Source organism: Aquarana catesbeiana, linkage group LG07 (assembly GCF_042186555.1).
Source record: "Aquarana catesbeiana isolate 2022-GZ linkage group LG07, ASM4218655v1, whole genome shotgun sequence".
Lineage (NCBI taxonomy): Eukaryota > Metazoa > Chordata > Amphibia > Anura > Ranidae > Aquarana > Aquarana catesbeiana.
In genome coordinates, this window is record NC_133330.1 from 137121169 (window position 1) to 137142661 (window position 21493).

The 21493-nt window shown below is 43.6% G+C and overlaps 1 protein-coding gene across 4 annotated transcripts in view; it reads right to left on the reverse strand.

Annotated features, from left to right (window-relative positions):
* The window catches only part of UBN2 (ubinuclein 2), a 690706-nt gene that overhangs the window by 648029 nt on the left and 21184 nt on the right, over positions 1 to 21493 (reverse strand). For 2 of the 4 annotated variants that reach the window (XM_073592700.1, XM_073592699.1), the window contains exon 2: positions 9737 to 9844. The exons of the other annotated variants lie outside the window; for them this stretch is intronic. In XM_073592700.1, coding sequence (XP_073448801.1) covers positions 9737 to 9844 — 108 coding nt within the window. The remainder of the gene's footprint in view (positions 1 to 9736; positions 9845 to 21493) is intronic. 4 annotated transcript variants of the gene reach the window in all.

A 21493-nucleotide genomic window follows, 5' to 3' on the forward strand; every position in this document is an offset into this window, starting at 1 on the left:
TATTTTTGGAAAAATAAAACATTTTGAAAGTAAAAAAATATATATATACACTTACTATCCACTTGCAAATATACATATAGTTTATGTGTGTTATTACTGCAGTGTGAGGGGATGCCTGAAAAAATAAATAAATAAAATTCTGTGACCTTAACTCTGCTTTAAAGCGGAGGTCCGCCAAAAAAAAAAAAAAATATTAAAAGCCAGCAGCTACAAATACTGCAGCTGCTGACTTTTAATATATGGACACTTAACTGTCCAGGGAGCCGAAGCCAATCCGTCCGTCGGCTCTCGGCTGCTGCCGCCACCATCCTCGGTAAGGGAACCATGCGGCTTCACTTCCTGGTTCCCTACTGCGCATGTGCGAGTCGCGCTGCTCGTCCTCTCTGGTTCCTGCTGTGCTCTGGGACCTGTGTGTCTCCCAGAATCGAGCAGGGGAGGACAGTGTAGCCGCCGGAAGTGGCATAGGTCACCGCAAGCGCTGTGGCGATCTATGCCAGGAAGTGGGAGCAAATACCTGTATTAGACAGGTATCTGCTCCCTCCTCCCCCCTGAAAGGTGCCAAATGTGACACCAGAGGGGGGGGGGGGGATCCAAAAAGTGGAAGTTCCATTTTTGGGTGGAACTCCACTAAGTGGTTAAATTTCCTTTATTTACACATAGAAGTTCAGCCCTGTGATCTAAGAATGAAAAAGGTTACAATGTTTCTAGTTACCTACCAGCACAGACAGATGTTGTGAAAGTGTTAAGTGATCAGAGAACTTGTTACATGAGTGAATCGGGATATTCTGCATGGAGATCGTGAGGGGGGGGGGGGGGGTTGAATTGAGATCACAATTTTTTTTTACAAATAATCGTGCAGCTCTAGCGCACAAGTATCACCGATTGGACAGAGGCGGAGCCAATCAGCATGTCTGGCAGACCTGATGTCCACCAGCGACCATTCCCGGAAGGCAAATCGCCGTTCTGTCAGAAGGAAAGCGAGATCTTGTGTTCCTGCCAAGTAGAAACACGGATCTCTTTCTTTGCCCAGTCAAACCATCCCCCACACCAGTTAGCAAGCACTCCCTAGGGACACCCTTAACACCTTGATCACCCCTGGTGTTAACCCTTCCCTGTCAGTGTCATTAGTACAGTAACAGTGCATATTAGCTCTGATGACTGTATTACTGTCATTGGTCCCCAAAGTGTCAAACGTGTCCGCCGTAATCCCGCAAAAAAAAAAAAAAATTATAATAATAAATATTATAAAAATCGCCGATCGCTGCCATTACTAGTAGAAGAAAAAAAAAAAAAGTAAAGAAAAAAAATTCCATAAAAATATCCCATTGTAGACGCTATAACTTTTGTGCAAACCAATTAGTATACACTTATTAGGATTTTTTTTTTACCGAAAATATGTAGCTGAATACACATTGGCCTAAATTGATGAAGAACTTAGGAGGTTTTATGGTCGCTCTTTTTTTTGTTTAGCGCAAAGAAAAAATAAAAACCTGCAGGAGGTGATCAAATACCACCAAAAGAAAGCTCTATTTGTAAGAAAAAAAAAAACCAAGTTAGACTTACCGGTAACTTGTTTTCCAGAAGTCTTTCAGGACAGCACCTGAGAGATAGCGACTCCACCCACCGGATACAGGAAACACCTTCTTCCTCCAAACTTTAAAGGGAGGCGCCTCCCCACCATACCTCAGTTGTAGTAGAGAAGACCTCCGGCCCCAGCTGGAACACATAAACACATGCGTTAGTCACAGCATAGTATATACAATACCAAAGGGCGGGATGTTGCTGTCCTGAAAGACTTCTGGAAAACAAGTTACCGGTAAGTCTAACTTGGTTTTTCCCAAGGCGTCTTTCAGGACAGCACCTGAGAGGATAACAGAGACTTACCCCCTTAGGGCGGGACAACAGCTTGCAGGACCTTTCTGCCAAACGCCTGATCATTAGCAGATGCGAGGTCCAGCCTGTAATGTTTCACGAATGTGTGAAAACTCGACCATGTTGCCGCCTTGCAAATTTGTTCAGGGGTGGCACCAGCTCTCTCTGCCCAAGTGGCCGCTAACGCTCTTGTTGAGTGTGCAGAAATTCCTGCTGGTGGAGACACACCTGCATGCGAATAAGCCTCTGAAATGGCTAGTTTCAGCCACCTTGCTAAAGAAATTTTAGAAGCCTGGCAACCTTTCCTGTTGCCCGAAAATAGCACAATTAGAGAATCTGAACGTCTAAAGAGTTTTGTCCTCTCCAAGTAACATAATAAATAAATAAAACTCTTCTAACATCCAACATGTGAAAACAAGTCTCCTTCTCCCCTACTGGGTTGGGGCAGAAGGTCGGAAGTACAATGTCCTGAACACGATTCTGTACTGAAGCTACCTTTGGCAAGAATTTCTGATCTGTTCTAAGTATAACCCTGTCTGGGAAGATAGACAAATAGGGTTCCTTAACTGATAAAGCATTAAGCTCGCTGATCCTGCGTGCAGAGACCATGGCAATCAGAAACACAGACTTAAAAGTGAGATATCTGAGTGGCGCTTCTTCCAAAGGTTCAAAGGGACTCCTTGTTAAAGACTGAAGGACTATCGACAAATCCCATTTGGGAAACAACTTAAGTGGTGCTGGTCTGGATCTCGTAAGGGATCTGAAAAATCTGGTTACCAACGGATCTGAGGCCACAGATCTTTCCAGGAACACTGCTACCTTCAAGGTACTAACTGCTAGTCCCTTGTCAGCACCAACCTGTAAAAATTCCAGAATGGTAACAAGACTCCCTGGGTCCTGGGCAGATGAATTACACCATGTGTTATAAACCTTCCAGACCTTGGAATAGATATTTCTAGTCACCCTTTTCCTACTGGATAATAGTGTTGAGATTAACCGGTTGGAAAAACCTTTGCTCCTTAAGAGCTGCTCCTCAGATACCAGGCTGTGAGCGCCAAAGTGGCTACCTCTGGGTGATTTACTGGACCCTGAAAAAGTAAATCGTGCCTGAGGGGCAGATGTCAATAAGGCCTGACCGCCATTTTCAGAACGGTTGAAAACCAAGCCCTTCTTGGCCAAAAGGGCGTGATTATGATAACCGGTATCGTTTCCCTTTGAATTTTCCTTAACACTAAGGGAATTAACTGAAATGGGGGGAAAGCGTAGCAGAGATGGAATCTCCATGGATACACCAAGGCATCTGTTCCTAGTGACCCGTCATGATTGCTTAGGGAAAAAAATTGCGGAACCAAGGCATTCTCCTTTGAGGCGAACAGGTCCACCTCTGGCAGCCCCCACTTCTCGACAATCATGGCGAAAACCTCTGGGTTCATCGACCATTCCGCTTCCTGAATGGGGTTTCTGCTCAGGAAATCCGCTACCCCATTCAGGGATCCCTTTAGATGGACTGCTGATAAAGACAGCAAGTGTCCTTCTGCCCATCGGAGAATGCTCATTGCTAGTACTTGCAGCGATTTGCTCCTTGTACCTCCCTGCCTGTTTATATAAGCCACGGCCGTGGCATTGTCTGTTAGTATTTGAACATGCTGGGCCCGGAGCCCCTGAACAAATGACTTCAGAGCCAAGTCGATCGCCTTGAGCTCTCTCCAGTTTGAGGATTTTGTTGCCTCTTTCCTGGACCAGTTTCCCTGCGTGAAACCCTTTCCTAGGTGGGCCCCCCAACCCCAGGAACTGGCATCGGTTGTCAGCCTTTTTCCGATTGGAAAGGCCCAGACTAACCCCTCCGATAGGATATCCTGTCTTTTCCACCACCATAGTGACCTCTTCACTTGGGTTGGAACTCTTACCTCTGAGTCTAGGGATTCCAAATTGTGATCCCAAGATCCCAGAAGAAAAGCCTGCAGATGTCTGAAGTGTAGTCTTGCCCACTGAACAGCTGGCATTGACGAAGTCAGAACACCCAGAGCGGACTTGACCAATCTCACCGTCAGCTGCTGGTTGGTCTGCAAGAAAGACACTGTATCCTGAATCTTTCCTTTCTTCTCTGAAGGAAGAAAAATTCTTTGGCTTACCGAATTTATTATATACCCTAGAAACCGAATCTCTTGAGATGGTTCCAGGGAAGATTTTTGGAGATTTAGGATCCAACCTAGAGACTCCAGATGGCTGCATGCTCTGCTTAAACTGCTCCTCAATTCCTCTCTTGAGGGGGCGAAAAATAGCAGATCGTCTAAGTAAGGAATTACTGCAATTCCCTGAAGACGCAGCGGAGCTAGGGCCTCTGCCATTACCTTGGTGAAAATTCGGGGTGCGGATGATAGCCCGAAGGGTAGGGCTCTGAATTGTAGATGCTGAATTCTGCCTTCCAAACTTACCGCCAACCTGAGAAACCTCTGGGACTGGGATGAGATTGGAATATGCAGGTATGCATCCTATAGATCCACTGACGCCATGAAACAACCTGGAGTCAGAAGATTTCTGGCGGTGAAAATTGAGTCCATCTTGAACTTTCTGTATTTGATGGCTCTGGTTAGTGGCTTTAAATTGAGAATTAAACGAAATCTTCCTGTTGGTTTTTTTACCAGGAAGACATGTGAATAGAAGCCCTCGTGCCATTCTTCTGGTGGCACTGGGATTACTACACCCTGTTGCATCAGTTCCTCCAGAGAGGATTTCATGGCCAGGGCCCTTATTGGATCTCGAAGAACATTTGTTACCAGAAACCTTCTTGGGGGCTTCCGGAAAACTCGAGAGTATAACCCTGCGAGAGAGTGGTCAGAATAAACTGATTTGAAGTTATCCCTGACCACTGCGGAAGAAACTCTTGTAATCTTCCGCCATCCCGCAGAGATGAGTCATTGTGAGTTTTCGGCCTGCGAAGGAGGACGGAAGAGAATTCCTCCTTTGCCCTTCGCTTTTTGCGCAGACCAATTTTTCCTCCGGCCCTGAAACTTATTTTCCTGCTGTTGCTGTTGAGTTTTTTGGAGGTCGAAAAAGACGTTTTGGGGTCTGCTTTTTCTTTTTGACCGGGAAGGACCTCTTCTTATCGGCAGTTCTGTCTAGAATATTATCTAGATCAGGGCCAAAAAGAAGGTCTCCTGAAAAGGGAATACCACAAAGTTTACTCTTTGAAGCTGTATCACCTGGCCAGGTTTTTAGCCATAAAGCTCTTCTCGCAGCATTTGCTAAAGCTGCAGACCTAGCTGACATTTTGATAGCTTCAGCCGAAGCATCTGCAATATAAGCAACCGCAGAAATCAGGGTAGGAAAGGAATCCAAGATCTCCTGCTTGGGGGAATCTGCCACTATATGAGATCTAAGTTGGTTCACCCAGTATTCCAGATTCCTGGCTACACAAGTTGTGGCCATTGCTTGTCCATTGGATCCCTTAGAACCCCCATGTCTTCAAAAGACAGGTCTGTGGATCTTGAGACCTGCGAAAAGGCCGCATCCAACCTGGGCACCTTATTCCACACAGCAGAAGGGTCCTCTTCAAAAGGGAAGCGCCTTTTGTGGGCTCTGGAAAAAAAAAGGGCTTTTTCTCTGGATCTTGCCATTCTTTAGTAATGGCGCCAGAAATGACCGAATGAACCGGAAATGTTCGCCCCTTAGGCTCATTTAACCCTGCATACATGCAGTCATGAAGAGATAACTCCTTCCTTTCCTCACTTAAGCCAAGTGTAACATGGATAGCCTTAAGGAGACCGTCTACCTCCTCTAGGGAAAGCTTAAATTTGGAAGGAGCCACCTCCGCTTCCTCACCTACCTCCTCCGAATCTTTAACGGAAGGAGCAGGGGACTGCTCTTCCCTCATAGAGGGGCCTTCAGGTAAAGCTTCTACCATGGGGATAGAAATAGAACCCTGGGAAGCCTCAGACGTGGATGGCTGACTAGCAGCTGGATTAACTAAAGAGTCACGAAAAGTCTGAATCGTGGCGTATAGTTCCTTCTTTACAGAGGCAACCAGGTCATCACAAACTGAAGCTGATTCCTCCTTAACTAAAGAGGTGATGCATGTACTGCATAAGACTTTTTTCCAATTTTCTCCCATTTTGGCCCTGCAAGAAGGACATCTCTTTTTTGGGTCAGAGCTTTTAGCCTGTGAGAGAAAAACAAAAAAAGGGAAAAAAAAACGGGACCTTTTAGTGAGACCCGGTCTCAGCTACATAAGAATCACCCACAGGTGCACTAAGAAGAAACCAGTCAGCCTCTAGTGCCCAGACAGGCCCCTTGCCACTAGGGGGTAGAGAAAAAAGAAAATAGACCAAACCCAGGAAAAGGAAGAAAGGCAGACTCAAACTGCTGCTCCTACCTGAGCTTTACTGGCGCCTGTGCCTGTCCCCACCGCTGCAGACGCTGAGTCCTCCATCTCTGGTGTGCAGCTCCTCACTTGTGGCTTTATATGCCGCTTCCGGACTCCCATAGTGCATCTGCACTGGACGCGGAAGTAGGCGCCAGTTCCTGTCCTCCCTCCTCCCCCCTTGCATCCACGCCGGAAAGGGCGCTTTTGCTGACCCAGTGACCTCGCCATGTCACTTCCGCCGCACCTGCCGGCCAAAAAACATGGCGGCGGCGCACGCGCATCCCCCGCCCTACGACCGCGCGGATCACCGGGTCTACGGCTCTCCCCGAGCACCAGGAGGGGGAGAGGAGCCCGTTTGCTACTGCTGCCGAGGCCTGGGTAGGCCGGGAGGACAGCGGGTCTCCTGAAGGAGGAAAAGAAGAAAGGAAGCCCCGTCTCCCAGGAGCACCTGAGAGAACCTGACTCCCCCTCAAAAAGATGTTCCCTCCAGGCCGGAGGAAACACAAAAACTGAGGTATGGTGGGGAGCCGCCTCCCTTTAAAGTTTGGAGGAAGAAGGTGTTTCCTGTATCCGATGGGTGGAGGCGCTATCTCTCAGGTGCTGTCCTGAAAGACGCCTTGCGAAAAAAAAATTTGGGTACAGCTTCGCACAACCGTGCAATTGTCAGTTGTAAGTAACGCAGTGCTGTATCGCAAAAAATGGCCTGGTCATTAAAGGATGTAAAAACTTTCAGTGCTGAAGTGGTTAAAACGCAAAATTTATAGCTTTTTTGAATGCGTTTTTCTGGATATTTGTTATTCTGTCTCACTGTTAAAACAAACCTACCAATAAAATTAGACTGATCTTTTTTTGTCAGTGGGCAAATGTACAAAATCAGCAAGGGGTCAAGTACTTTTTTCCCCCCTTACTGTAAGTAATGGTTTTGCGGAAAGCAGCCCGAGCCTCTTCTCGGGTCCCCTGCCAGGGCTCCTAGCTCCTCCTCCTTGACCAGTGTCCCCCAATAGAAAGCCTTTAGCTATGGGGGCACGGGTGCATGCTGGCTCCCAAGCCCACTCACTCTCTCCTCATTGGCTCACTGGTCGTTATTGACAGCAGTGGGAGCCAATGACTCTCACTACTGTGTCTCAGCCAATGAAGAGAGATAGAGACCCAGACAGCTGAGTCTCCGGTGCACATTGCAGGATTGAAAGGGGGCAGCACACAGAAGGTTTTTTACTATCATGCATAGAATGCATGAAGGTAAAAAAATAAAATAAAACAACCCTTCAGCCTTTACAACCACTTTAAATATTAAATACGAATTAGTGTTTTTGGTTCGCGGTGCTCAGGTGCAGTGTAGGTTTTGCTTGAAATTAAAGATAAAAGGCGTATGTAAAGCTAAACCTAGCACGATTTAGAATTTTGCATGTTACAAGAGATATTTTGGCTTTTCTCCAACAAAAACCCATACAGATGTAGTATGAGGAGACATTTTTCGGTGATAACTTTGGTTGCTGTACCCATGTGGCACTTCACTACTATCCAATCAAAGCCCAGCTCTAGGAAGAGCTTGCTTGCCCCCTCACCCATATTAATTTTTTTACATACTAACTTCTGAAACTTACCCATCTAACACCACTTCCCATGTCACTTTCTGGCACAACAACTTTCAGGAATAAGGACCATTGATCCAGTGCTGCAGATTAAGCCTGCACTAGCCAGTCATTACACTTTGCAGTCTTCTGGAGGCTAAGAGGACCCATCTGCTGGACAGCCAACAGAATGTGTGCATATTACCCACATTTTGGGCACATAAAGACAGACCCCTCCTCCTCCATGAGTACCCAGAATGCCACCTGTTCACATATTTCGATCTAAAGGGGCTTTTTAGCATAGTGATCATTTAGGATGGGGCTCATGGAGTTCAGCTCTAAGGTCTCACTCACTATTTGCGCTGACCTGTGTTTTTCCTGCACTGGATAAACGCAGGTCACCGCTAGTGCACACACACACACACTGAGGTGGCGAGGTGCAGTGCAGTGCTGAAAAATGCAGCACGTCTGCATTTTTCCACACCACACATCACCGCTCTGCTGTGCAGTGACATGAATAAAAGCATCAGCATGTGACAAGTGAAGGTATAAAGTAAAAACCACACACACACACACCCCACTACTGCACTGCCTCCCTTGTCAGAAAAGTAAAATGCAGAGTTTTAGCCCTGGTTCACACCAGTACAGCTTTGAAATCTCGCTACCTCAGCACGATTTCAAAGCTGCCCAATCAGTGTGATTTTGATGTGCCACTTCACTGCAGCTTGAGACTTCATTTAACAGAAGTTGATGCAAGCCACAATTAAATCACAAAAAGTAGTACAGGAACCTTTCAAGCACACTGCAACTTGAGTAGTAACAATTTGTACAGTTCCATTGCCGACAATAGGGTGTGACTTGTCATGCTATCCTGAACTGTCAAATCCCATGACAAATCGCACTGGTGTGAACCAGGGCTTACTGTTCATGCAAATGTGTAAACATAGCATAAGTGGCAACGCTTAACCACTTGAGGGCTCCTACCTTTATGTCCCTTATGGATCTGAGCACTTTTTACATTTTCACTAGAAACTTGCTTATTTAGTAATAGTATTTTCACAGCCTAAAGTGAAAAACAAAATGTGGTTTCAATATGAAAAAATACATTTAAAAAATGTATATTCAAGTACGCATTCTTAATTTAAAGTGATACTAAAGTCTTTTTTTATGACTTGTTAAAAACAAACATGATATACTTACCTGCTCTGTGTAATGGTCTTTCACAGAGCAGCCTTGATCCATTTCTTCTCAGGTCCGTCTTCGGCGCTCCTGGTCCCTCCCTCCTGTTGAGTGCTCCCACAGCAAGCAGCTTGCTATAGGGGCACCCCTCGTTTCTCCCCTCAATGGCTCACTGAATTTGATTGACAGCGGAAGGAGCCAATGGCGCTTCGCTGCTGTCTCAGCCAATGAGGAGGGAGAGTCCCAGACAGCCCCGTGTCTCATGCAACATCGCTGGATGGAGATGGGCTAAGGTAGGTATTAGGGGGGCTACTGTACACAGAAGGCTTTTTATCATAATGCATAGAATGAATGAAGATAAAAAAAACCTTCTGCCTTTACAACCACTTTAAATATCTATTATGCTCAGCCTCATCCAAAATAAAAAACACTTTTTTTGTGCCGTCTGATCTCAATTCCTGTTAGAGGGTGGCTACATTCATTCTCCATTGTCCCACTGTATGTGGTAACATAGCCACCCTCAAGATGGACTAGCGATTATGACACACGACGTGCACTGTTTGTTCTAAAAAAAAAAAACTGAAGTGAGTAGTAAAAGGAGAGCTTCAGGACAGAGGACATTACAGGGACAGAAAAACAGTAAGAAATTTAGTGAAAGATAGCTTACATGGCCATTAAGCAGTGAATGTGTACGGCTTATTTTTGGCAAGAGGATAATTGTTTTGTCACTTTAAGAAAAAGTATTACATACGCTTTTTTTCTGTCCTGTGAGGTCACTGTCCAGCCTCTCCACCTCATTATGGTGATTGAGCGAGCCCCTATGGTTACTATGTAGCTGAGCAGTCGCCCGGCACGGGATCTGAAAGACAGCAGTGAACACTGTAGCTAGACAAATGTAACTATACAAAATATATTTCATATCTAGAGCTCATAAACCTTTTGCTGCCAGAGCAATTTTTTTTGTGTTCTGTTGCACACATTTAAGAAAAAAAAAATCATCTCAGGCCTATAAAAGCAAACAACCTAGTAGAGCTGCACGAGTCTGGCTAAAATTAGAAAGACTGCTGCGCAAATACAGTGTGACATAAAATAGAGATATATAAAATGGCAGTTGTTGCAATAATGTTTAGGGGTCCCAAGCTATTTTCTAGCAGAAAATACAGGATTTTTACTTGTAAGCAACAAGTGTCAGAAAAAAAATTAGTCTTTAAGTGGTTAAAATGACCTCATTTACAGACCGAAGTCCATCCCTTTGATCTGGGATCTACACGTCCAATGAGCCATTGTAAAACTGACATTCACAGACATGATTAGGCATGATGAGAATTGTAGTTCCTGAACCGGAAGGGCATAGTTTGGAGACCCCTGATTAAAACCTGGAGTATGCTGTCCAGTTCTGGGCATCAGTCCTCAGGAAGGATGTGCTGGAAATGGAGCTAGTACAGAGAAGTAGGGCCGAACAACTAATCCATTAATTACTATTTTCATAACCTATTAAATCGGCCAGCCAATTAGTTGGCCTGTATACAGAATGCATTATTTGTTTATATATCAGGTATTAAAGTACAGCACACATACAGCTCAGTGCACCCTCCATATATGTCATTAAGTGCCAGAGAACTTGTGAATGTGCGAGGAGCAATGCCTCATGGGACATGTAGTCCTGGGCAGGAAGTGCGTGGTTCTAAAAGGCAGAAGTTTACTTTACCTTGCTATAGGGGCACTCTATACTATACTTTGTAACTTGCTATTGGGGCACTCTGAAGGCAGGAGGAGCCAGAAGTGTCGATGGGGGACCCCAGAGGAGGAGGATCCGGGCTGCTCTGTGCAAAATTATTACACAGAGCAGGCAAGTATAACACGTTTGTTGTTTTTTAGTTAAATAACACAAGACTTTAAAGACTCAAGGAAGATCAGCATCTGAACCTAGAGAAGGTGGAGGCTGATAGACTGGAGGTAATAGAAGGGATTACAATTACACCTAAAGTAAAAAAAGTACCAATATTGTGCATTATATTTAAAATGATCAGATATATATTAGATATATATAATAGATATAGTAAAATATTTTATTACTTTCATTGTTCCACAGTAAAAAAAATGAACCCCTTACAGTAGCGATTATCTGCTCTTTTTGTACTATAAAAAGGGCCAATTTTAGTTTAACCACCTCAATACTGGGCACTTTCACCCCTTCCTTCCCAGACCAATTTTCAGCTTTCAGTGCTCTTTCACTTTGAATGACAATTACTCAGTCATGCTACACTGTACCCAAATGATTTTTTTATTGTTTTGCTCACACAAATAGAGAATTCTTTTGGTCGTATTTAGTCACCACTTCATTTTTTTTTTTTTTGTGATATAAGCGAAAAAAGAGCAAATATTTTGAAAAAAATAAATAAGAATTTTCTACTTTCTCTTTTAAAAGAAACAAAAATATATTATAATATAATATATATATATATATACATACACACACACACACACACATATATATACACATCTAATTTTAGGCCAAAATGTATTCTACTACATGTCTTTGGTTAAGAAAATCCTGGTAACTGTATGATCATTGGTTTGTGTGAAAGTTAGAGAGTCTACAAGGCATGCTACCCATTATTGAAAATGTATCAATCCTAATGCACTGAAGGCCTCTCTCATTTCTTGAGGCCCTAAAATGTCAGGACAGTTCAATAACCCCCCAAATGACCCCTTTTTGGAAAGAAGATAGTCTGAGGTATTTAGTAAGAGGCATAGTGATTTTTTTGAAGTTGTAATTTTTTTTCCCCCACAATGCTTTGGAAAATCTCTCTCTCTCTGTGCAGGCATAATTGCAATTACACCCCAAAATACATTCTGCTATTCGTCCTGAGTATGGCAATACCCCATGTGTGAGACTTTTCCACAGCCTGGCCCCACACAGAGGCCCAACATCATCAGGTGTTCTAAAGGCATAAATTACACATTTCATTTCCTGAGTACCCATCACATTTTTGAAGGCCCTGGAGTACCAGGACAATAGAATTACCCACAAAATGACCCCATTTTGGAAAGAAAACACCCCAATGTATATTCTATGAGGCATAATGAGTCTTTTGAACATGTCATTTCTTTCCAAAAGTTTTTGGAAAATGTGGAAAGAAAAATGAAAACCTAATATTTTTTCTCACAAAGTTGTCAATTTAGAAGATCTATCTAACACATAGCATGTACATAGCCAAAAGGACACCCCAAAATACATTCTGCTACTCGTCCTGAGTATGGCGATACCCCATGTGTGAGACTTTTCTACTACCTGGCCACATACAGAGGCACAACATGCAAGTAGCACCTCCAGGCTTCTAACACATAGCATGTACACAACAAGAATTACACCCCAAAATACATTCTGCTGAGCAAAGGGTAAAAAAAAAAAAAAAAAAAAAAAAAAAAAAAAAAAAAAATGGAATTTTAAATACAGCTTACCTCTAAAATCCTTTTCTTGAAGTACATCACGGGACGCAGAGCAGCATAATAATGACTAATTGGGTTATACGCTACCTTTAGGTGATTGGACACTGGCAACCAATAGTAAGACTGTTCCTCCCATATAACCCCTCCTATACAGGAAGTACCTCAGTTTTGTAGCAAGCAATGACGATCCCAGAAAAGAGGGGAGAGACCTCTGTGTCCCGTGAAGTACTTCAAGAAAAGGATTTTACAGGTAAGCTGTATAAAAAAAATCAATTTTTCTTTATCGTACATCATGGGACACAGAGCAGCATAATAATGACTAATTGGGATGTCGGAAAGCAATGCACCTGAGGGGGGGACACCCCATATCCCTAAGCCCAACGGGCCAGAGACTTATAAAGCTGCCTGCAACACGCTGTGGCCAAAAACAGTCTCCTTCTGAGATCTAACATCCACCTGGTAAAACCTGGTGAACGTATGAACTGAAAGCGGCCGCTTTGCAAACCTGAGCCATAGACACCTGTTGGCGTACTGCCTATGATGCACTAACCCCTCTAGTGGAGTGTCCTTTTAAATCCGAAGGTGGAACCTTGCGCCTTAATCCATACACCTGGATAATAGTCTGGCGAATCCACCTGGATATATAGTTGAACTTGTTGCTGGCTGTCCTTTTTTTTTTTTAGGACCTTCCGGCAGGACAAAAAGGCAGTCAGTTTTCCGAAAAGAAGCCGACATCTTTAAATAAACCTTGATCGCCCTCACCACATCGAGCGAGAGAAGTGACCTTTCCTCCCTAGTTTTAGGATTTGGAAAAAAGGAAGGTAGAATGATGTCCTGATTCAAATGAAATTTGGAAACTAATTTAGGTAAAAAATCCGGACAAGGGCGCATGACCACCCTGTCCTGATGAAGAATAAAAAAAGGTTCTTTGCAAGAAGGGGCGGCTAATTCTGACACCCTCCTAGCTGAAGTTATAGCCACCAAAAAGACCAATTTCCTGGTTAATAGGACAAACGGGATATGCCCAATAGGTTCAAACGGTTGACACTGTAAAGCCGACAGGACCAAATTTAGATCCCAGGAACATAAAGGCGACTTAACTTTAGCCTTAGGTGTGTTAATCCCTTAACAAAAAGGTACGTATCAAAGAATGGGATGCAATTGGTCTTTGGAAAAAAAACTATAAGGCCAAAATCTGTCCTTTAATTGTCCCTAAAGTCAGCTTCAAGTCTACTCCTGCTTGAAGAAAGGCCAGAACTCTTCCAATCGTATACCTACGAGGGTTCCATTTCCTTTCTTCACACCAAGAAATGTATGACTTCCACACTCTATAATAGATAAATGCTAGAAAGTCAATTTCTAGAGCTATCAGAGTAGACAAGACTGAAACCATGACACCACGGTCCTTCAATATTCTGGTCTCAAATAGCCATGCCATCAAATTTAGCAACCGTAAAGAAGGATGGAATATGGGTCCCTGAGACAACAGGTCTGGACGGTACGGAAGGACCAATGGGTCCCCCACTGCCAATTTTACAATCTCCGAGTATCAGGATCTCCGAGGCCACGCTGGGGCCACTGGCTTTCATTCTTCCTGTATTCTGCATAGTAAGTGCAGCAGAATTTGGATCGGAGGGCAAACATATATCAGAGAACACTGATCCCAAGGAACTACTAAGGCGTCTATCCCAACAGCAAGCGGATCCTTGGTCCTGGATACAAACCTGTCCAGTTTGGCATTGAATCTGGATGCCAGCAGATCCACATCTGGGGTCCCCCAGTGTTGGCAGATCTGTAGAAAAACTTTGGGATGCAGGGACAATTCCCCTGGCAACACCATCACCTTCAAGACACTGGCAAAAAAACTGAGGTACTTTCTGTATAGGAGGGGTTATATGGGAGGAACCATCTTACTATTGGTTGCCAGTGTCCAATCACCTAAAGGTAGCGTATAACCCAATTAGTCATTATTATGCTGCTCTGTGTCCCGTGATGTACGATAAAGAAAAAGTTCACCTGTGGTTTTAGCAGGCAGGAAGGAATACCATTTCAGAGTAGTCAAAGCATTTGTCCAGACAGCCAAAGGAAATGTCCAGGAATTGTCCAGGCAGCAGACAGATATGGAAAAGTATGAATATTCAGTACAGTCTAAGGTTTAGCAGGTAGTTCAGGTGGCAGGCAAAAGGCAAGGCCAGTTCAGGTCGCAGGCAAAAGGCATGGCCAGTTCAGGTAGCAGCAGGCAGCACTTTGTACATTGGGCCTTGGTCAGGTAAGACCTGAGGACAGGGGTAGAGGCTTCTTCCCACCCAAATCTCTACGAAGCCTCCGAGTCTCCAGACCCTAAAAACCCGAGAAAACTAAAAACCCGGAGAAAAATGTTTTCTCCACTCAGAAAACATTTCCTGGAGCCCCTCACATATGTGAGACCCCTGTTCTGTACAGTGGCAGGGCAAATGATCAGTTCAGGAGGCAGGCAAAAAGCATGGTCAATTGTCAGGCCGAGGTCAATTAACGTTGAAGGCAGAAACATGTTTGGCAGAGGCATAGTCGTTAAAAGTCCGGGTCATTCATATAAATGGCAGATAGTGGAAACTGGAAAAAAAAAAAAAAATCATCTTCATTTTACTAATAGTGTAGTGAAGTAGGATAGCTCCGAAAGCACGTTCCAATAGAGAGGCCTGGCTGGGAGGGACATTGGGGACAGTAGTATCGGGTGTCATGGCGAATTCCTCTACTTGAACACACACCATTTTTTGGGGGTTTGCGACCTGTTTGGGTAAGAGGGAGGATTTCGGGAAAGTGCCTTTCATGGAGTCTGGCTAATGAATGGGAGCGAATTAGTTGAGGGGCTTGGCCATGGGGATAGACAAGGGCTGTGACAACGTCTTCTTGGAATTTCAGATAGGTTAGGGAACTTTGGGTGCACTTAGAAAAAATATATTATATGAATTGAACAGGGCAAGTTGCATCAAATAAATGCCGACTTTCTTGTACCAAAACAGTGATCTCCTGGTGGCCAAGTAGGGCTGCATCATCTGGTTGTTCATAACCACCCCATGTATAGGTTGTACTCATGCACACATTATGGCTTCTTCTCTGCAGTTCCACCAAGGAGTCATCATGCATTGTGGAAAGGATGTAGACACAGTGTTCCTTTGGTACAAATGGTAGAAAACTGGGAGACTAGTGTAGAAATGGTCTACGTATAGGTGGTAACCTTTCCCAAGCAATGGTTGGATCAGCTGCCAGACAATTTTGCCACTTGTTCCCATGTAGTTAGGGCATCCAGGGGGGGTTTAGCTGTCTGTCTTTTCCCTCAAATGATAAAATCATATGTGTAACCCGTGGCCCTGTCACACGCCTTTTACCCCACGTCTGGCTCTTTTACTGGGGAGGTATTGCTTTATTCCGAGTCTTCCTGTGAAGTGTACTAGGGATTCATCTACACATATATTTCTATTAGGGGTAAACATCTCCTTGAAGCTGACGCAAAAAAAATTGATTAGGGGCCGAATTTTGAATAATTTATCGTAACTGGGATGATTTCAAAGGAGGCATTGGGCATGGTTATTGAAGTGTAAAAATCTCATAATCGTCTCATAACGGGTTCTGGGCATCAATGACGAAAAGACCAGAATGTGGTGGATAGGTTGGGTAGACCAGTAGGAATGGAGTTCATTTTTTTTTTTTTGTCAGCCCCATGTTGAGGGTTAGGCCAAGGAAAATTTTAAATTCTTCCACGGTGAGGGATTTCCAAACAAAAAGGATGGGCATATGAAGAACTTGGATTGTTGACTATATGTTGGCTGGCGTATAGATTACATTGCTCCACAATGTAGGTTAGGAGATCATTGGTAAAAAATAAAATGAATATAATAAAGTGGGGTTACATTTTCCGTCTGTATCTGAGGGCCTGGCTGGGCTGTAAAAAGGGGAATTACAGGTTCTACTGACATATCGGGCAGCCATGTTGAATACAGTAGAACATCTGGGAGGCTAGTATGGGCACTGCCTCGTTGATGGGATGCTCCGTTGCTAGCATCTGGCCTATCCTCTAGGAAGGTTGCAGAACTGCTGGTGGATGCCTGCCTATCCCGGAGTGCTGCGCTGCTGGTGGATGCCCTGGAGTGCTGTGCTGCTGGTGGATGCCTGCATATCATCCTGGAGTGCTGCGCTGTTGGTGGATGTCTGTGCCTGCTCATTTCTCCTGATTCTCCTTGTTAGGATTCTATTTTCCTCGGTTTCCATCTCGGAGCCACTGCTTTCCACTGGCTCATAGTCGCTATCCGAGTCTGACGGAGAGAGTTCCCCGCTACTCTCGTCTGACATACTCTGGAGTATTTGGAGAGCCTTCTCTGCGCTGTACGATCTTTTCATCATGTTGGCAGGCAGATGTGCCCGCTGTTGGCAGACAGATGTGCCCGCTGTTTTGGGGACACTAGCTGGGTGATCAGTGGGTAAACAGCAGACAAACAGCTATAAAACTCACTGATCTTCCAGCTGCAGCACAGATCTCTCTTCCTCTCCTCACTGACAGGCTCTGTCTGAGGAGAGGAAGAGATGAGAGCAGTTACAACCGTTCTCTATTTACATTACATGACTGTGATTGGACACAGTCGTCATGTGATCAGGAGGGCCAATCACAGACCCCTCCTGTGTTGTACACCTCTCCTGTCCCTGGGGGGCACAGACAGATCGAGATTGCGTCGCTGCGCGGTCACATGGTGACGCGATCTCCTGTCAGGTGCCACCCCTCCCCCTCTGTTTACATTACGATGGCTGTGATTAGACACAGCCATTGTGCGGATCAGGAGGGCAAATCACATTGCCCTCCTGCCGTCCGAGATGTGGCATGTCCCGGGGGACATGCGCGCATTGGGGTCGCAATCCCGCTCCTTCTGAAGGACGTTCGGGAACGTCCACTCAGAAGGAGAGCGCTCCCACCCAGCCGTTTATGTGCAGTGGCTGGGTGGAAAGTGGTTACCCCATTATGTTACTAATCGTCTTAGGCCTGGTTCACACCTGTTTGTTGCTTGGTGCTTTTGGCAGAAACACACGACAGTTCACTTAACGTGGTTTCCTAAGAAACACGTTCACATCTATGCTTTTTTCAGCCGCTGCATATTTGGAAAGGGTCAAGGAATTTTTTCAAAACGCAAAACTGCTTTTTTTGGTTAAATATATAGTATATTCAATGGAGAAGCTGCAGAAAAGCATGTAATGCGTTTTTGCAGCAATTTGTGTTTTTTAATCTGCCCAACAAATTGGCCCAAAAAAAAAAAAAAACACAAATTGCAGCAAAATCGCAAGCGCAAGAATTCAAACGCACAGCAAAAAGCAGTGTAGAAACAGATCAAAAGCAAACTGCATAGGTGTGTACCGAGCCTTATGCTGGCCACACGGATCAATTTTCAGACGATAATATTCATACGAAAAATCTTTGTACATTCGCTGAATGAAAGAATGTTGTTTAAAATTTTCACTTCCTTTTAACATTGTGTATTAAAATGGATGTAATTTCTGAATGAAAACCGCATACACTGTCTGAAAATTCCTTTGACCAAGAAGTTTTCAATTTTTTAATTTTCACATCACTGTGGTTGAAAACAAACGTCAATTTGACCCCACTAACGATTAGAAAATCAAACAAACGTTCTCAAAATGAAATTTTTTTTTGAAAGAAAACATTTTTTTTGTATGGCCAGCAGATAATATATTACAGTTCTGTTTGAAAATCTGCAAAACACTCTTTAAATAAAAAAAAATAAATAAAATTTGATCTGAGTGTGATGATATTTACCAGATTCAACCTACAATAGTATATATCTCCTCTAATAGTATATACAGTACATCTCTGTCTGTTATTCTCAGTGGTTTAGAGATTTTGCTCCCAAACCATATATTATTTATATTTGCCACTGCATAGTGATATTTAAGTTTAAAAAAAAGGCAATTTATACCTTACATATTAACTAAATTATACACCACGCTTAAAGCGGATCTTCACCATTTTTTATACTTGATATCAGTGGCTTGTATAGATAGCACCGAGTGCTATATGGACCTTTTTTTTTCCCTACCTTGCGATATACGTGCTTTCCTTTGTTCTGTCCCTGCGGCTGTGGGCGGGGACTTTGCGGGTATTTTTGGCATTTCTTATTTGCGGCGCACAGTCTCCTGGGATCTCGTGTCATTCATTCCAGGAGTCGGTGCGGAGAGCCGCCGTGAAATCCCGCGTTTTCCTACGACGACGCCCGTTGTGATGGCAACCTGAGCTCTTGACGGCGATCTGATCTGTGTGTACTGAGCATGCGCCAGATCGGGGCTAGAACGGGCGGTGCATGCTGGTCTATCAGCAGCACCGTATCCCGGAAGAGGATGCCTGCGGGCTTCACATGCCCACAGGCAAGATGAAACCCGGTTAAAGAAAAAGATATACTTTTTTTTAATGCAGAAAACAGAGAGCAGTAAGCTGGAAAAACAGAGCAAGTAAGTTCAATGTTAAAATATACTATACATTTTCAGTTTGCCAAAAATAAAAATTATGTGGAGACAGTGAAACCCCGCTTTAAGGTTATTAACCGATTAATCAAAACAATAAATTGACCAACTAATCGATTATGAAAATAATAGTTAGTTAACTTGCAGCCCTACAGAGAAGGGCAACACAACTAATAAAAAGGGGCAGGAGGATATTAGTTATGAAGAAAGGTTACAAGCACTGAGCTTATTCTCTCTGGAGAAGACGCTTGAGAGGGGGATAAGATTTCAATTTATAAAATACCATACTGGTGACCCCACAATAGGGATAACATTTTTCCGTGGAAGGGAGTTTAATAAGACACGTGGCCACTCATTAAAATTAGATTTAACGTTAAACGGGTTCTTTACTGTAAGAGTGGCAAGGATGTGGAATTCCCTTCCACAGGCGGTGGTTTCAGCGGGGGGAATCGATAGTTTCAAAAAACTATTAGATAAGCACCTGAACAACCTCAACATACAGTGGTATACAATAGAATACTGACATATAATCACACACATAGGTTGGACTTGTGTCTTTTTCCAACCTCACCTACTATGTAAAAGAAAAAAAAAAAAAAAAAAAAAGGAACAAAATGTTACATTGTTGCTCTCTCCCAGTGCTGAGGAATGTTGATAAAAAAAAAAAAAAAATAGCCTGGCTAATGTTTATCAGCTCTGAGGGCTGTGCACTTGTTAGGCCCCATGTACACGGGACGCTGCTAAACACATGTTCAGAGGCAGTTGAACGCTTTTTTCAACTGCCCCTGAACTCTAATGTTATCCTATGTGACCATGTACACAGTCTCGTGTATTGCCTTTTTTTTTTTTGCAGTTGCGTTTAACAGAGTTTCTTTGGAAGCAAAAAAATGGGTTCAAACGCAGAAGATTTCCACGTTTCAGACGTCAAACGCGGCTAAACGTGGTACCGATGTTTGGCCACGTTTGTTTATAAGCATTTTTAAAAAGGTGCCCTATTTTTGTTGACATTAAAAATCTCAAAAATGATGGCAAATGATGAAAAACCATTAAAAAATTTTTTTTATAAAAATGTAATTGCTTGCAATGATTCATAGACCATTTATATACCCTAATGAGCCCTTGATCCAATCCAATACACCACTAGCATTGCTGTTATCCTAAGTATAATTGGAATTTGACCCATATGTTGTTAGATTTGAACAAGCAACTTGTGGCAGGTGACGTGGCAAGTGAGAATCCGCAACTTGTGGGTGGCAAGTGGACAATCCACAACTTGTGGCAGGTGATGTGGCAAGTGGACAATGCACAACTTGTGGCAGGTGACTCTGGACCTCTCATGCAATTTTCTACATTGTTCTAGCCTCATCAATAGCAATGTCAGGAGCATTTCCTCACATATGCTCATTATTGGATCCATTGCAAAAAAGCACAGAAATAGAGGCAAATGCAAGTAGACAACTGCTCTCTGTTGCTGTTACTCACTCTGGTGAAAATGGCTGGAATAGTTAGCAATGTTTTTTTGAGCTTGGGGAGGGTCTTAAATGAGGTAATCTTAATAAATGCTTCTAGACGCAAACACGGTTAAATGCGGCTAAACGCGACATGCAAACGCGGCTAAACGAGCGTTTTAAACGCCGGTTTCAAGGTGTCAAAAAAATTCAGAGGACTTTGCCTCAGCGTCCCGTGTACATGGGGACTTACATAGAACCAGGGAAATGCTGGATTAACCACTTCAGAAGATTTTACCCCCTTTCTGACCAGAGCACTTTTTGCGATTTGGCACGGCGTCGCTTTAACTAACAATTGCGCAGTCGTGCCAGGTTGTACCCAAACAAAATTGATGTCCTTTTTTGCCCACAAATAGAGCTTTCTTTTGGTGGTATTTGATCACTTCTGCGTTTTTTATTTTTTGCGCAATAAAAAAAAAAAAAAAAAAAAAAAAAAAAAAAAAGCGACAATTTTGGGAAAAAAAGCAATATTTTTAACTTTTTGCTATAATAAATATCCCCCCAAAAAATAAAAAAAATTTAAAAAAAAAAACTTTTTTTTCTCAGTTTAGGCCGATATGTATTCTTCTCTTTTTTTTTTTTTTTTTTTTTTAACGCAATAAGCGTATATTGATTGGTTTGGGCAAAAGTTATAGCGTCTACAAAAAATAGGAGATAGTTTTATGGCATTATTATTACTTTTTTATTAGTAATAGTGGCAACCTGCGATCAAGGGGTTAAGTGTATCCTAGGGATCGATTCTAACTGTAGAGGGGGCTACCTAGGACATGACAGCGAACACAGGGAGCAGTAGATCTGTCATGAGACAAGGCAGAACAGGGAAATGCCTTGTTTACATAGGCATCTCCCCGTTCTACCTCTCCACACCGCAATCGTGGGCCACCGGTGAACAAAGAGTTCCTGGGACCCGCGCCCGCCCGAAAGGCGACAAATTTAAAGGGAAGTACCTGTACGCCCACTGGCCTGCCTGTGCCATTCTACCGACGTACATCTGTGTGCAGCGGTCGGCAAGCAGTTAAGATTGTGAGGAGGGGGGCTAAATCGAG